The sequence below is a fragment of the Oreochromis aureus genome, linkage group 17, assembly GCF_013358895.1.
Source record: "Oreochromis aureus strain Israel breed Guangdong linkage group 17, ZZ_aureus, whole genome shotgun sequence".
Taxonomy (NCBI): domain Eukaryota; kingdom Metazoa; phylum Chordata; class Actinopteri; order Cichliformes; family Cichlidae; genus Oreochromis; species Oreochromis aureus.
In genome coordinates, this window is record NC_052958.1 from 13,000,183 (window position 1) to 13,015,079 (window position 14,897).

The window sequence follows — 14,897 nt, forward strand, 5'->3', positions numbered from 1 at the left end:
TTAGTGAGCCAATGCAAATTGTAGCTTCAGTTACCTGTTCGTAGCTGTCAGGAGCTGCCAGTGTGGTCGTCTGCTGCTGTAGCCCAACTGCTTGTATTGTCTCTTCAGATATTCTCTTCTGCATACCTAAAAATAACAAATCTCAGTAGATCAGAAGTTCCCAAATTATGCACACCAGCCCATCTCGTGACTTACATCAACTTTCATCCCCATTCAGTCACCTTCTCCTTGTTTACATAGCGAAATGAATTAAGTTGCCTCCATGTGATTGGCTGATTTAGATATTTGTGGCAACGAGCAGTAGTTAACAAGCTATACCTAACCAACTGGCCAGTGAGGGTATAAGCTCTACTCTAATGATGCATTTGAACGAATCATTAAAGCTCTTTAACGCCAACTGGACTTCAGAGTCTGGCTAATAAGTCATTAAGATGTGGCTGTGTATAACTGCTCTCAGATGTTCTGCTCTTCCACGTTGTCATCATTGTAGGCTCCCTGTCTCATTGTGTCAGCAGCACAAATAAATTACCGGCAGTCCCTGTAAAATAATTATGACAGGGAATTGTTGTGCTGACTGAGCAGCTCTTATATTTCATCTGGGAGGTTTAATGCAATTCCTGCTTATAAACCTCCGCCCAACTTAACTGGCTAAACTGACCACATTTAATATGTAGCAATGACTTGGAAGTGGTTGCACGGGGAGGTGCTCAATAATTAACTATAACAGTAGTAAGAAAATTATTATAGGCCACACAGAGAATTGCACATCACACTCGTTAAATTCTGTCCCATTAAGCCCGCAAAGGTCGTAGCGGTCCTTGCATTTTAGCGGGATTGTGCTCCATCATGTGTTTATGTGCGACATGCACATGAGTGCTGTGCACAGCCCCTCTATAGCATTTCTGTCACTTTCAAATAAGAGATGCATGATTTGCAGCAACAGCTAGGATTGATGCCAGTGGGCGTGAGCGCACACGCGTGCATGCACATGCACCAGTTGTTTGGCTAGGCTAATGTAATGAGCATTCTAATAAAAGGACCAAAATAGCAACATTGCAACTCCACACCTCAGCATCCATCCACTTTCTTCACTCTGTTTTTTTTTTTCTATTTAATTTGGTATACGCCTACATGCAACTGCGGACATACACGGGCACCCTCTCTCTCACACACACACACACACACACACACACACACACACACACACACACACACACACACACACACACACACACACACACACACACTTCTTACACGCTTCTATACGTCAGCATCCTTTGGTGGTACAGGTTTACTGAAAGGGATTATGTACATTGAGTGGGATGCAGTCACAAATAGAGCAAGGATGGGTTTATAAATGTATTGTGTAGGAGATGTACAGAGGTAGTGGGAGGAGAGTAGATACAGCACTTGACTCACCTCATGCCTTTAAAGGTTGCATAATGAGGTCCTCTCCTTTCCCGTGTCTCTTCATTTCTTTCTTTTTCGGAACCAAGTTAGACTGCACAGCCCACACACTGCAGGTGCTGTAAATGTGTTTGCGTGTACGTGCGAGCGTTCGGTTCTGACGTCTCCCACTGAGGGGGTTATTTTGGATTGCAGTGGGTGCAGTTCAGGTGGTACATCTTATGACTGAAGCACATACCCTTTACTCAAATACTCAAAAACACCGGTGACGCGTGTTGCATGGTTTTTCTCGTCCGTCTTTTCTGTTGCTGCTTTATGTCTAGTGCACCATTCTCTAAAAAAGGAACGGAATTATTGATATTTGTGGTTTTGAACCGCTTTGACCCTCGCATAAACTCGCAATAACAGTGGGAGAACACATGTTTTCGCTCTGACTTTACTCGTTTTAGCTCCGTCCTTTCCTCTGAGGCTTTGTGCCTACTCCCATGTCCACACTGCCACACACTGGGCAGTGACTCACTGGTCTGTTGTGCCTACATGCTCATGCCTGGAGTAGACGCATATTAAATAATTTTTTTATCGTTTACAAATCTTCCACCGCCGCTACATCACTGACCCTGCTTGAATACACATGATTTGGCTCTGCTTGTAATTTTGGCCCAAGCACACCACTAAGCTAGTGACTCACCCTTAAGAACAGAGACTGAAACAGGAAAAGAGAGTTGTGTTTTTTTTTTTTGTTTTGTTTTTTTTTTGGATTGGATGGATCTGATCGACATGTAAAAATATCTGAATTAAGCACACACATTATGTTGTCTATTAACCTATTTACTCTGTGTCTTGTCTACATAGCTATTTCAAATTTGAAATGTTTTGTTTTTTTATTCCTTCTCAAAGTCCAGCTGTAGCTTAAAATAATGATGTCATTTCTCTTTCTTTCTTTGCTGTTCAGGAGACACAGAAAGCCAAGCAGTTCCTGCCCTTCCTGCAGAGGGCTGGCCGGTCAGAGGCTGTGGTAGAATACGTCTTCAGCGGCTCGCGCCTAAAGTTGTACATGCCAAAAGAAACCTGCCTCATCACATTCCTCCTTGCCGGTGGGTATCTTTTACCTTTCTGTCGTGAAGGTCATTTAATTTTGTGTCATCTAATTGAGTCACATCTGGGTCTGGGTGGGTATTAGTTTCTTCTATGATAAAATTCCTCACCATGTCTTTCAGTAACAGAGAAGAGATATTTTCATTTAGATTGCAGCCAGTGCAGATAGTCAGCGTCACATTAGGACACCGGATGATGCAGGGGGGCAAAGGTTTACGCTCTTCCCACTCCTCTCAGCAGCCAACCTTGAGAGGGCACAGAGGTAGCTGGGTGTGTTCCAGTCCCAGCCCACCATCTTTCAGAACACCACTGTTGGCGTGAAACATGTGCCCCCTTTAGCCTCGCCTCCCCCCTTCTGGTGTTCTGCCAAGTTTGAAATGGACTCCCCCTCTGCTCTCCACTTGGTAGTAATCTTCATTAGAAACTGGCTACTGTTTCAAGATAAAGTGAGGTTTAAACTCCAGGTTTTTAGTGCTACACTTTATAATTTCTTTTGTGCTTCAAGTACAAAACCCGCCTTTTTGTTGTCCTCTTTTACTTAAGTATGTGGGAAGGTCATGTTGTGAAAACCACAGTATATGTTCAACCACAGTTAGTTTATTCTTCGTTTACCGCTTTTTTTTTCTTTTTTTTTTGTAACCTGAAAAGCAGTAACACAGAGAAGAATCGAAAATAAACAGAGCTGCTGCAGTTGCTTCATTGACTGATTAATTCCAATATACGAAACTAAACTATATATAGAAGAGTGACCAAGGGGAGAAAAACAGAGAATTTTGCTGGTTCTTTCTACTAACATGTAAGGATGTGGTGGATTTCTTCGCAAAATATCACAAATCTTTTGGTGTCTGAGATAATAAATGTAAAAATACATGTGAAAAATATCCCACAGCTATCCCACAAATATTGCTATTGTTTGACATTTTATAGAGAATAAAATTCAGAGATTAATCTCATGTGTCCTACCTTTTGTAGACCTTTATATTATTTTCAGTGAGAACAGCAGATGCAGATGGGATGAAATAGGGACTGCTTGATAGCAGGTCCAGTCATTTATTTCAGTTCCCCGACGGTGTTGACAGTTGGTGCTAGTAATAAAAACACAGAGACTGTATCTCTAGCAGCCACCAATGATTTGTGCATCCTTCCAGATCATGGGTGGTAGCGAGAAGGCTTAGCCTTTACACAGATAATGCTCTTTTTGCAATCAAACTGTGTTTCAGTCCATCTTCATTTCAGGCAGACATTTACTCGCTAAACAGTTCCTCTTCATTTCCAGTAGAACAAACACCAATATATTTCTGTCAAGACAGCCAGATTCAGTTTAATTATGCGTGGCTGACTTGTTGATGCATTAATTAATTTTGTAATTTTGTGTCTGATTGTCTTGCGATCCACTGATGGCTTTTTAAATTGCATTGTTCTGTCCACTGCCTGCACCAGGATACATGTAAATGACCCCATCACAAGAAGCCATCTGTACACAGGACCGTATATTTGTTGTTTTGGTCTTGCTTTTCTCGCTAGCTAAATGCCCATAATGTAAACTCAGACTGATGTTTACATGGTATACTTTTGAAATAATTTTATTCAATCAAAGATTATTAGAAAATCTTAGGAACTGCATTAGTACTGATGGGCACTGAGCAGACTTGATTAAAGCTGTTCCCAGAAGATGACCCATGCTGTCTTTAATACACACATTTGGTTGGATTAACCCTGATTGCTAAAAATGATTCCTTTCCCTGCCTATTTAGTGTATTTAGCTTCTCTTCCATTTAGTCCTCTGCATGAATTCAAGAGCTTACACGTGTACTCATTCTTGTTGTCTCATTCCTATTCTGTTTCTTCTTTTTCATATTATTTTTCTCCTCATCTTTAATGGTGGGCATGAGCTCACCAGTTCCTTTCCTCTATGTTGTGCATGGTTTTCTTTATGTGATAACAAATTTTAAACCGTTAGCCATACATGAAATGAAGCCCCACAGCACAAAGGACATCTTATTATCGCCGTACCTTTTAATCTCCAAGTGCGTCCTATCTCTTTCCTCTTTCTCTTTCCTGTCAAAGTTATCTTGCAATGTTTTATTCGCCCATCTGCACCAAGGGCTGTGGAAAATGACACGCACAATAAATTGGCTGCCCTCAAGCCTGTCGTGTTTATCTGTGTATGAAACTGCAGGGGCCCTTTGGACCTTTTCTCTTCAGGCTATTGCATATTTGTGACGGAAAATAAAATTTGCAGAGGAAATCTTTATTCATTTTTCCGATATGTTCAGCTAGTTTAAAAGGACTTATCGTTACTGTGTGTCACGTAAAAGTTGTTTATAAAAGGAGATAATTGTATACATGACAAAAGCCTTTCTGGCACTAAATTGTGCAGATTTAATATTTATATTTTAAAGGTATGCGTTTGGAAGTTGTAACTTGATACTGAGATTAAACTCCTATTTATGCTGCATGGTACATATGTGACATGTCGGAACAGTTACTCTAAACCTTTATAGTCTATTATGTCTCATTACCATAACCATAAAGTTTTACAGCTGTGTCATTTTATGCTTTTGTAGGGTTAAGTATCGTCATTACTCATCACCCCATTAATTATGGATAAAAGGTTAAAGCATGTTTTCTATATGCCGAGTCCCCTTGTTTAGTAATTTGCTCCGAGTGCTATGTAAATATTCTCTACATGCAGATAAAAAGGAAATGCATTCAAAGGATGCTGCTTTTAAAACATGCCGTGCATTAGTCATCTGTTTCATTAGCTGCATTTTCTTCATACTGTATTCATCAAGGCCAAATTTTTATTCTTTAACAGTGTTGTGGGAGGGCATTTAAGAACAAAGTGTTTACAGTAGCACTGCAAATGAAATCATCCCAAGGCAGTAAGTGATGTAACGCCGCAATTCAATATTACAATACCAAAACACAATTTAAGATCTCCCGGCCTGCTTAGCCAGCAGCATTTTTATTCTTTTGTTTAGCCATACTTATTTGTCCCGGTTTAACACTGAACCCCGCTGACTACTGCAAGGAAATTGGTTCTCCAGCGAGGTACCTCAAAAGGCCCGGTGTCTCCTTCCTTTTCCAGAGTTTTCCTTGATGTAGAAAGACAGTTGAGGAAACAAAGTACAGCAGCAAGTGAAGCCCATGCTTCAAACAAGACCGGAGGTGTGCTTAGGGGGTTGAAGGGGTAGTTCCCCTTTAGTCTCCTGAAGCACTTTGCCTTACTTTTCTTCTTCTTTCACTCTCTGGCTGGGCACTGTCACTCCAATATGTAAGTTTGATAAAGGGTAAAGGAGTCATCCAGTTTCTAAGAGAGGGGGGTACTGTATAGGAAAGGGATTTAAGGGTGTGGTGAGGGGGTCTCGATGGATGATGAAAGGAAGAGCAGAAGTAAGATGTGGAGGCTGGAAGGACATGGAGGTTAACAAAAAGGGGATACAGTAAAAAGGAGACATAAAAAAAGCAATTCATGTAGGGTGAATGGGAGTAAAGGATGGTTTAAACAAAGGTAGACAAAGTGGTGAAAAGGATGTAAAAGTTTATTGTCTTCAGTGGATTTCAGAGTTTGAGTTCAGAGCAGGTGAAGTGCACTTCCAGAGTTACTTGTTGTAAAGTTATGAGCAGCAGACTGTCAAAAAGATGAACCACCGATCAGACGGACACAAAGATTTCCAGTGTCAGCAAGGAACATTAGCCATCACACAGCGTTTGGTTTAGTGCAGGCAAAGACTGCCTTAAACACCTGTGTGTTGGTGGTACACTTCAGGCATTGTCTGAGGGCAGATTTATAAAAATAAATAAATAAAAACAGAAAAATAAATGAGGCAGCAAATTTCAAGACACGCTATCTTAAAAAGTCGGAAGAAAAAGGCAAGCATAATCCCAACATAGTCAGGAGAGTATGTACAATAAAATGCTGTTGTGCCCTTCAGTAGAACCCAACCAATATATTGGTTAATATTAGCTATTTGCCAGTATGTTGGTATCAGCATTTCTAGCGACCCATAAATTAAAAAGGAAAAAACTAAAGAAGATATGGAAGAAACACCCTTTAACCTGGTTATGATGTTGCATCACATACTTGAAATATCACAAAAGCAACAGCATTGTCACATTATCTTAGTAAGACTCATGAAAAGCTATAACATTTTAGTGAAACTAATTTGTGTATCTGATAAGGAAAAAAAGGATCAGCTAATATGTCTATATATTTTTAAATCACCAAATATTGGTATTGGTATCAATTTTAACAATGCACTAGTGATCAGGCTTTACTATGGATCAGGTAGATGGCTGCCCTTCCCTGACCCTGGTTCTGCCGGAGGTTTCTTCTTATTAAAAGGGAGTTTTTTCCTTCCAACTGTTGATAAATGCTTGCTCAGAGGGGGTTGTTTGATTGTAGGGCTGTTCTCTGTACTAAGGTAGGGTCTCCACCTTACAATATAGCATCTTGAGGCGACTGCTATTGTGAATCAACGTTTTATAAATATAACTGTATTGATCTGAAGGCCCTGTAACCACAGATAAAGGCACTTGCTGCTATGGAAGCATGGTGGTGCAAACATGCTATGAAGAAGACCCTCTGCCTGTAAATGAAGGGACAACATTGTTTATTGTACACAAACAAATATAAAATATAATTATATATACAAAATGTCCTAAATCCTAACAGATCCAAGTAAATCTTACACGGTGGCTGTTAAAGTCTCAACATACAGGAATTAGTGCTGTCAGTGTTAATCTCGTTAAAATGACGTTAACGCCATAACCGCATTAACGCGGCAAATCTCTGTTAGCGAGTTAACGCGTTAGCCCCGTGCAGCCCAGCGCATGGATTTGCCGCGTTAATGCGGTTATGGCGTTAACGTCATTTTAACGAGATTAACACTGACAGCACTAACAGGAATATCAATTTTTGAAATAGAATAGTAATCTTGAAATTAAACATGAATGCTACTGTGTATAAAATGTGTTACAACTTAAACAAAGAACAATTGAGTTTAATGCATGTGAAAAATAAATAATTTTGCTCCACTGTGGGTGGTACAGAGTTAACTTGTCTCTGGCCATTTTTTAACTCAGTATTGGTGTTTCATTGTCAGATCAGATAAGCACAGACAAATCTACATGTCAATAGTTTTTCAGCTTGTTTACAATGTAAAGAACAAGGAACCAAAAAAAAAAAAATCCCCTTTTTATGATCTATTTTTACAACTAAATATCACAAATGCAATGTGTGCTCTAGAGGAACGGCTCTAACACTGCCTAAGCTTTGTCTGAGGTAATGAGGCCTTACATTTGAAAGCCGTGGTGAGATGATGGTGAGGCGGAAAGACAGATTGAGAGGATAAGAGAGGGTCAAACAATCCAAAGATTTTCCCTAATAGCACGCTCTCGTGATCTTACCATCAGCTGCTTGCACTCTGTGGCTTGGCCACCTGTGTGTGTATGTGTGTGTTTACCCTCGGGTAAACTTTGGCTTGGCCTTTTTGCATTAACGGAAGTGAAGGATGAGGTGGACATATTCAAATAGGAGAAATTTACCTTATAGTTGCACATGGGGAAGGACAGCAAGGATTAATGAGATGGAAGTTCTGATGAAAGGGGTTATTGAGGAAAGGATTTTAGAGCTGAATTCATACACACACTTAGGCATGAACCTCCCCAAGCTTTTAGTTGTTTGTTTGCCTGTTGCAAGGCTAATTATAACCTGCCAACAGCCTGTCAAAAATTAAGAATTAGCGACTTCATAAAATAAAATGATAGACAGTAATAGCATTCATACTGAGCTGCCTTTATCTTTTAAGCATCCATTTATACCTGCAGACATGCCAAAAACAGTACATCTGGCAGGGTATGTGTAAAAAGTCGAAGGCTAATCAGCATGCCGATTACCAACTTAGGGATTTGTGGCGTGTTATTTGTTTGCATAAACTGCATGATGACACTAGTGCACGACAGCCACGAGAGGCACATGTCTGTAAGAAGATACTTGTCATTTTTCATCGTTACCAGTGGAAGAGAAGTCGATCCACTCCTGTGATCTCTAGTCACCTGAAAGCTCACCGAATTACATAGTGTAGTTTTTGGGAGGAATTTTAACTAGATTACTAGATGCTGGCAGTGTACATAATATTTGTCACTTATATATCCAGATTGGTTCTTTTAGGTGAGCTGTAATGATTTGGAAATAATAATTATTCTTTTAATTGTTCATATTAAACATAAATGCACGGCTAAAGTTTGACATTTTTGAAATTACGTTAACTTTGTTTTTGCTGTATGCTGTACGACAGGATCACTATTACCTTCATGTCTTCCCGTGAAGAATGAAATTGGTTCAAGGTCGTTAGCTTGGTTTGTAAGAAAGATTTAAAGCAGGGTAAATGCTTAGCTTTATATAAAAGATAGATGTAGCCACTGTGACTCTCACATTTGTTTTTATACTGTTTTTGAATCTTTAAGTGTGACATTTTGACAGTGTTTAGGTTGTTTGTTTGTTTTTTAGCATGATGATGAGCAAGGTTTGGATGTGAAACAAAGGAAACTGATCACTCATAAGTTACTTTTGTCCTTTACAAAGCTGCCGAATCCATTTTGCTATAGTTAGGATAATAATTTTAAAAAAATGTCAGTTATTCTATAGTGAATATGAATTTAAACTAGAGACTCAGACTATAAACTCAGTAGGGTGGGTTTTTACTGAGGTAATACATCAGGAGAGAAGTAGTCATTTTCTCTGTACTGTGCAAAAGTCTTGAGCCTCACGTCATTTCTTTGTATTTTGCTAGGAAAATGGAAAAGAAAGAGAAATAAAGTATAGAAGTATAGGTTCTAACAAACTGGAAAGTCAATATTTGGTAAGACCACCTTGACATCTTAAAGTCTCTTAGGCAGGCTTTCTTGTAATTTAAGTAGTCTTTAGGAAGAATTCACAAGGCTTTTTGAAGAATATTCAACTCTTCTTTGGATGTTTGCTGCCTTTTGATTCCACACTGCTTTAATATTGTTAAGGTCCAGGATCTGGGGAGGTCAATCCATGACTATTACATTGTCCAGGTTTGCTTTTACTGCATCGGCAGTAAGTTAAGAATTTGAAAATTAAATCGTTGCCAGTCTGCACTTTCCAGACCGCATTGCATTTGACTGTACTTTTATGCGTTCCTAATTGTATTCTAAGCCCCAAACCATGACAGAGCCTCCACCATGTTTACCAGATGGCTGTTGACCCTCACTTTTGCACTTCTCTCCTGATGTTGTCCATACTTATTGATGGCTATTTGGACCAAAAATGTTTACATTTGGATTAATCACTCCACAAGATTGATTGCCACTGATTTTTAGTTCCGTCCTTGTGTAATTTGGCATACCTCAGCCTTTTTTCTCCCCATTTTCTTTCCTTGAGATTGGCTTCTTGACAGACACCCTTCCATTCAGAACATTTCTGATGATGCTTCGCCAAACAGCAGATAAACAGACAGGTCCCGTGTCAGGTTTGTTCCCTGTTTCTTAAAGCCATGACTTTCAGATGCTGTTCATCTGCTGTAAAGCCTGGACAACTGTTGCTCAAAACCACTTTACAAAATACAAAAAAGTCCGGCTCATTAAAAGCAAAATAAACTGTAAACAATCTAAACCATATACAGTCTAACTCTATCTTTAATCTGGCTATTTTAAACTAGTGCAGTAGCCCCTTGGAAAGAATACAGGTTCAAAGCACTTGAGCAGTGGATTCATTTTTCAGACCTACAGTCTGTGGTTGTATCTTGTTTATTTAGTATGCACAGCCCACACAGCAACACAAACATATGTTGAGGTTTTAATACCTTGGCCTTAATGTAAGCAACTTGTGATTTTTCTCTGAAATGACAGTGAGCACAGAGAGTACTGTTAATGCTTAAACGAATGAGATCGTCATCTTTCTCGGTTGTACGACAGAAACAATTGTCAAGAGAAAGCTGAAGTGGTTTAGCTTGCGTGTGTGTGTTTCTGCCACGAGGTTAGAAGATTGAATTTGGTTCCATACATCTTATGTGCGAGCCCTTTTTATCGATTTATAGCAGAACATATAGAAACAGTTGCGCTTCGTGTGGAGAATGATTGTGGCAGAGAATGATGGAGAATTTGTGAGGACCTGTCCGGGTGGAGGGATAGTGTTTTGGTGCAAGGCAAAGGAGCTTAAAGCGTGTGTATATGTGTGTGTGTATATATGACTAAGCAGGAAAGGTGTTTTTAGCTAAGGGGGGCAGGCAGTATTTCATCAGTCATGTTGCTCACCCCAAATCACAGATTAAAAACATCTTCACCACAGGGCCACCCCACCCGTCTCTGAGCCTGAGCTCTGCAGAAGGGAAGGAGGAGGAAGCGAGGCGGGGGGTGGGGTGGGCAGGGTTTGGGGGTGATACAAAACCACAGCATTACTAAATGAAACTGCTGATAGCTTGTCATCTTTTACGAGTTGAGTTGCAGCATTTGGAAACGACAAATTAATTCTTTAATCTGCTCATTCAATTGTGCGTTAATTTGTTCCAAAATGAACCAGTCATTCATTACTAACAGTCTTTCCAGATCTGTCTCTAAAGTCTGGCTGAGACATTTAAAAATGAAAAATCCAATGCCCGTGTCTTGCACATCAAATATAATGATTGATGGTGGATTGACAAGTAGGCAGGCACTGCAGGCAATAATGAGGAGCAGCTGTACAGCAGCATCCTGTGTGTGTGTGTGTGTGTGTGTGTGTGTGTGTTTGTTTTTTTTGCTTTTGTATATAGTGTGATGTCAGGACGATCAGTGTATGTCTTGTTTGTCTCGGAGATAAGATGGATATCCTGCAGTTTGACCCAGATGTTTATCGGGGTGTCAGGCGTGAGTTATGTATCGTGGTGCAGGTTAAAATTGGCTATGCTAAGTGACTCCCTGGTTTGGTCTAAATGCTGCAGGGAGGAGACTACAGTATGTGTGAGTAAGTCACAGGATATTGAGTGCAGTTAGGTCATTTGAGGGGACAATGCAGTGTGTATTTGTTTGCATGTCTGACTCGATTAGTTGGACTTCTCATTTGGGATGCATTCATTAGTGTTTAAGAAATTCTAGCTACTTCTTAGCGGTTTGCTTTTCTTTGAGTATTAATGTTTTTTTAAGCACTTTAGCTGGTTTGAAATTGTCTTCCCTGCATGCCTGGAAATTCCTTGTACTTTGTGTACTTGTACAGTTAAACTGTACTTCTTTGTCTGTTACATTAATGTTTCGTCTTTTCTGTGGATTATGCCAGGGGGTGGGGGTAAAACCCTACATTTCCAGCCCTTATCATAGCTTCGGCCAATTCGAGCAGAAACTCAAATATCTCTCCCTCTCCAATTATTTCATACACCAATTTTTGCTAACGGCTTGCAGTATTTGCAAGCTGTTAACAGCCTTTCCTCTTGTCTTTTTCTTTTCTTTTCTTTTCCTTCCCCCCCCCTCGGCATCCCTTACCTCTCCTCCTGTCTTTGTTCAGGCAGCGTTGTAGCTACAGTGTCCCTTGTGGAAGTCCTGTCCTGGTCCACTTCTATAAATACTTTCAAATGATCTTGGCCATCAGTGTCTCCTCCTCCTCCTACTCCGTCTCTCTGTTTTACTGGAGGCTTTATTTTCTTTTTGTTCTTGTTAATGTTTGAAAATAGACAAATACTTTGGAGAATATGCACAACAACTATGATACTACTGAACTATTGTATGCTATAATTTAAAAAACAGATGTTTCTTAATTTTAAATATATTTATTGTTAGTCTTTGGCATTTCATAGCTTTAAACTGTCTGACAGTTAAGTATATTGTAATTTAAACATCATGACCTTGAATTACTCAGGAACATGATATTTGAGCTGGAGTGAAACGATGTAAACTTGACTGTAAAAGAGAAATTCTCACGTGTCTGTTTGGCTTTAAAGCTAGCTGTTGGACACTTTAAGTCTTGCAGAAGGTTGACTCAACAGTTCTTCATAACCCTTGGGTGCTGACTGTCCTGTGGCCTCATTTTTGCCTTTCCTGGGCCATTTTCCCTTCCCTGCCAGTGTGAATGCGCTGATGTCTTCTGTTCTTGTTCTCATAAATGGGACATGGTCACACAGGGAACAGAAAGTACTAAACAAAAAGATGAGATTAAAAAAAAAAAAAAGTCAGTTGGTCCTTCAGTCCAGTCTTTTTCTACTTCTATACATAAACAGTAATGTTAATCTTTTGGCAGTTAGAAAGTTTATAATGACTTCTTAGAAAGGACAAATAAATAAAATAACCTTATAAATTGCAGTAGCCAGTGTTTACACACTTTATAGGTTCATAGTGTCTTAGATTAATGACCCTGTAAACTAGAAATGGGCATTTCAAGTAACATCATTATTCTTTGAAGACTTAACACCCCTCTAATATAATTGGCCATAGTTGCGATAGACTTGCAGCATGCTATCTTAAGCTGGTGGAGTTCACGCTGGATGTAATTTTGTTCATTTTAAAAGCTGTTAAATGGCTCTCGCTGTGGCCCACACATTTTATTGGTCTGGGGTCTGGTAGTTAGCAGAGAAACACATTCTTCTTTTTTTATTGTTAAACAGTAGTCCAAAAACAGCTTCTCTTTGTGTTACCACCACCTTTTAGTGGTAGAGGTAGGAACAATATAAACTCACTGACCACTTTATTAGATAGAACTTTCTGCTACCAGGTTGGATAATGTCAGCTTTGTGGCGTGCTATGTGCAGGGTACATCGTGGTCTTAAAGGGATGGACATTATCAGCAACAATATTCATGAAGACTGTATAGTTTAAACCTTTACACCAGCACACTCAGTGGGAACTGTTGATACAAGACTAGATGGATTCATACGTTCATGTTGTTTATGCTTAATTCTGACCTTCTGAAATCAAGACTTACCAGACATGGCAACATTTTTCCGATCTTCTGTCATCAAGTTTTGGCGAGACTGTTCTTAGCTAACAGGAGTGGTCTTCCGCTGGTCTTCTGCCTACCTTGGCTGTAACTATTACACTTACTTTTGTTTTCTTATAAGCTCAAAGCTGTCCGTTGAAATACTCATACAAGCTAATCTGGCACCAACAACCATGTCATGTTCAAAGTCACTTAAATCCCCTTTCTCTACTGTGTCTGCATCAATAAATACGTTAACTACATATTTGTATTAACTAGCACTTAAGCAGGTATACCTAATAAAGTGGCTGCTGAGTGCATATTTAAAAACAAATAGTCTCTGGAATGGTTGATTTATTAAAAATATAACAACTATTCAGTTATTCAAAAATCCTATCCATCCCATCTGTAAAGCATTTTTGTAAATATGAATTCGAAAACATTTTTTTTTTTAAAATTTGGATATATTAAATCAAATTTGACGGCTTTATTCATCGTATGCAATTCCTCCCTTAATCAAACACACATGAGCTTTTCTGTTCCACACACATATTGTTTTCCTTCAGTTTTACACACAATCTCAGCAGCATATACCTCTGCGAATCTCAAATGCCTCTTATAGAAATACATCATCATTCAGAAGTTCTCCAAGGGAACACAAGGAGACCATAAATAATACTTACGAGGACCAGGAGTCAGATTCAAATCCCAGGATAGTATTAGAGGGAGATGGCCAATGCTGAGCACTAAGTCACCAGGATTCCCTAGCAAATCTGATTTTACTCTTCTGTCATGTATTTGTGAGTCCACCCTGAGGCAGTATATCTGTCAGTCGAGTGAAGCTCATTAAATTAAACCTTGAGTCAAAGAGGGAAGAAAAGACCGTAGGAGAGAGCTGTTGCTTTATTAGCACAGCGCTCGAGGGTTGAACTCCCAACCGAATCTATCATTAGGCTACTCTGCATAAAACAATAGAGCACCAACCTGCTTGTTTTAGTGGTTAAGTGACACTAATTGCTCGTTAATTGAAGTATTTGGAGAAAACTGGATGCAAACGAATACAAAAATAAATAAATAAAGCTGTTATGTTTTTATATTCACCGTTTGAATCTTCATCTGAAAGATTCCATGAGCGTTCACATCATCATGTATGAAAGGGAATAAAAGGAGGAGGAGGCGTCTCAGTGAGTGAAACATATCTCCTCCAGTACAGGTTATACATGTATAATTCAGTTTGTGAACCGAGCCTTTCTATAAGACTAAGATCCTCGCATACATTCATGAACTAAAGGACCTTTCAAGGTCACCTTTGAATACATAAATTCTCTGTTGCATGCATATGCCTTTTGTCACATTTTGGTTTCATACTGGTTAATGTAGATATTCTACCGTCCAAGCACCTTTATACCTGCTCTTTCCTCTTTCCCTTCACCTCTGCTCTCAGGCTTATCCGTTCCCATCTCTCTTCTATTTAAAAAACAAAAACAAA

The 14,897-nt window shown here is 39.4% G+C and overlaps 1 protein-coding gene across 2 annotated transcripts in view; it reads left to right on the top strand.

The window, feature by feature from the left end:
- The window catches only part of snd1 (staphylococcal nuclease and tudor domain containing 1), a 171,731-nt gene that overhangs the window by 44,926 nt on the left and 111,908 nt on the right, over positions 1-14,897 (top strand). For both annotated transcript variants that reach the window (XM_031758705.2, XM_031758697.2), the window contains exon 15: positions 2,360-2,501. In XM_031758705.2, coding sequence (XP_031614565.1) covers positions 2,360-2,501 — 142 coding nt within the window. The remainder of the gene's footprint in view (positions 1-2,359; positions 2,502-14,897) is intronic.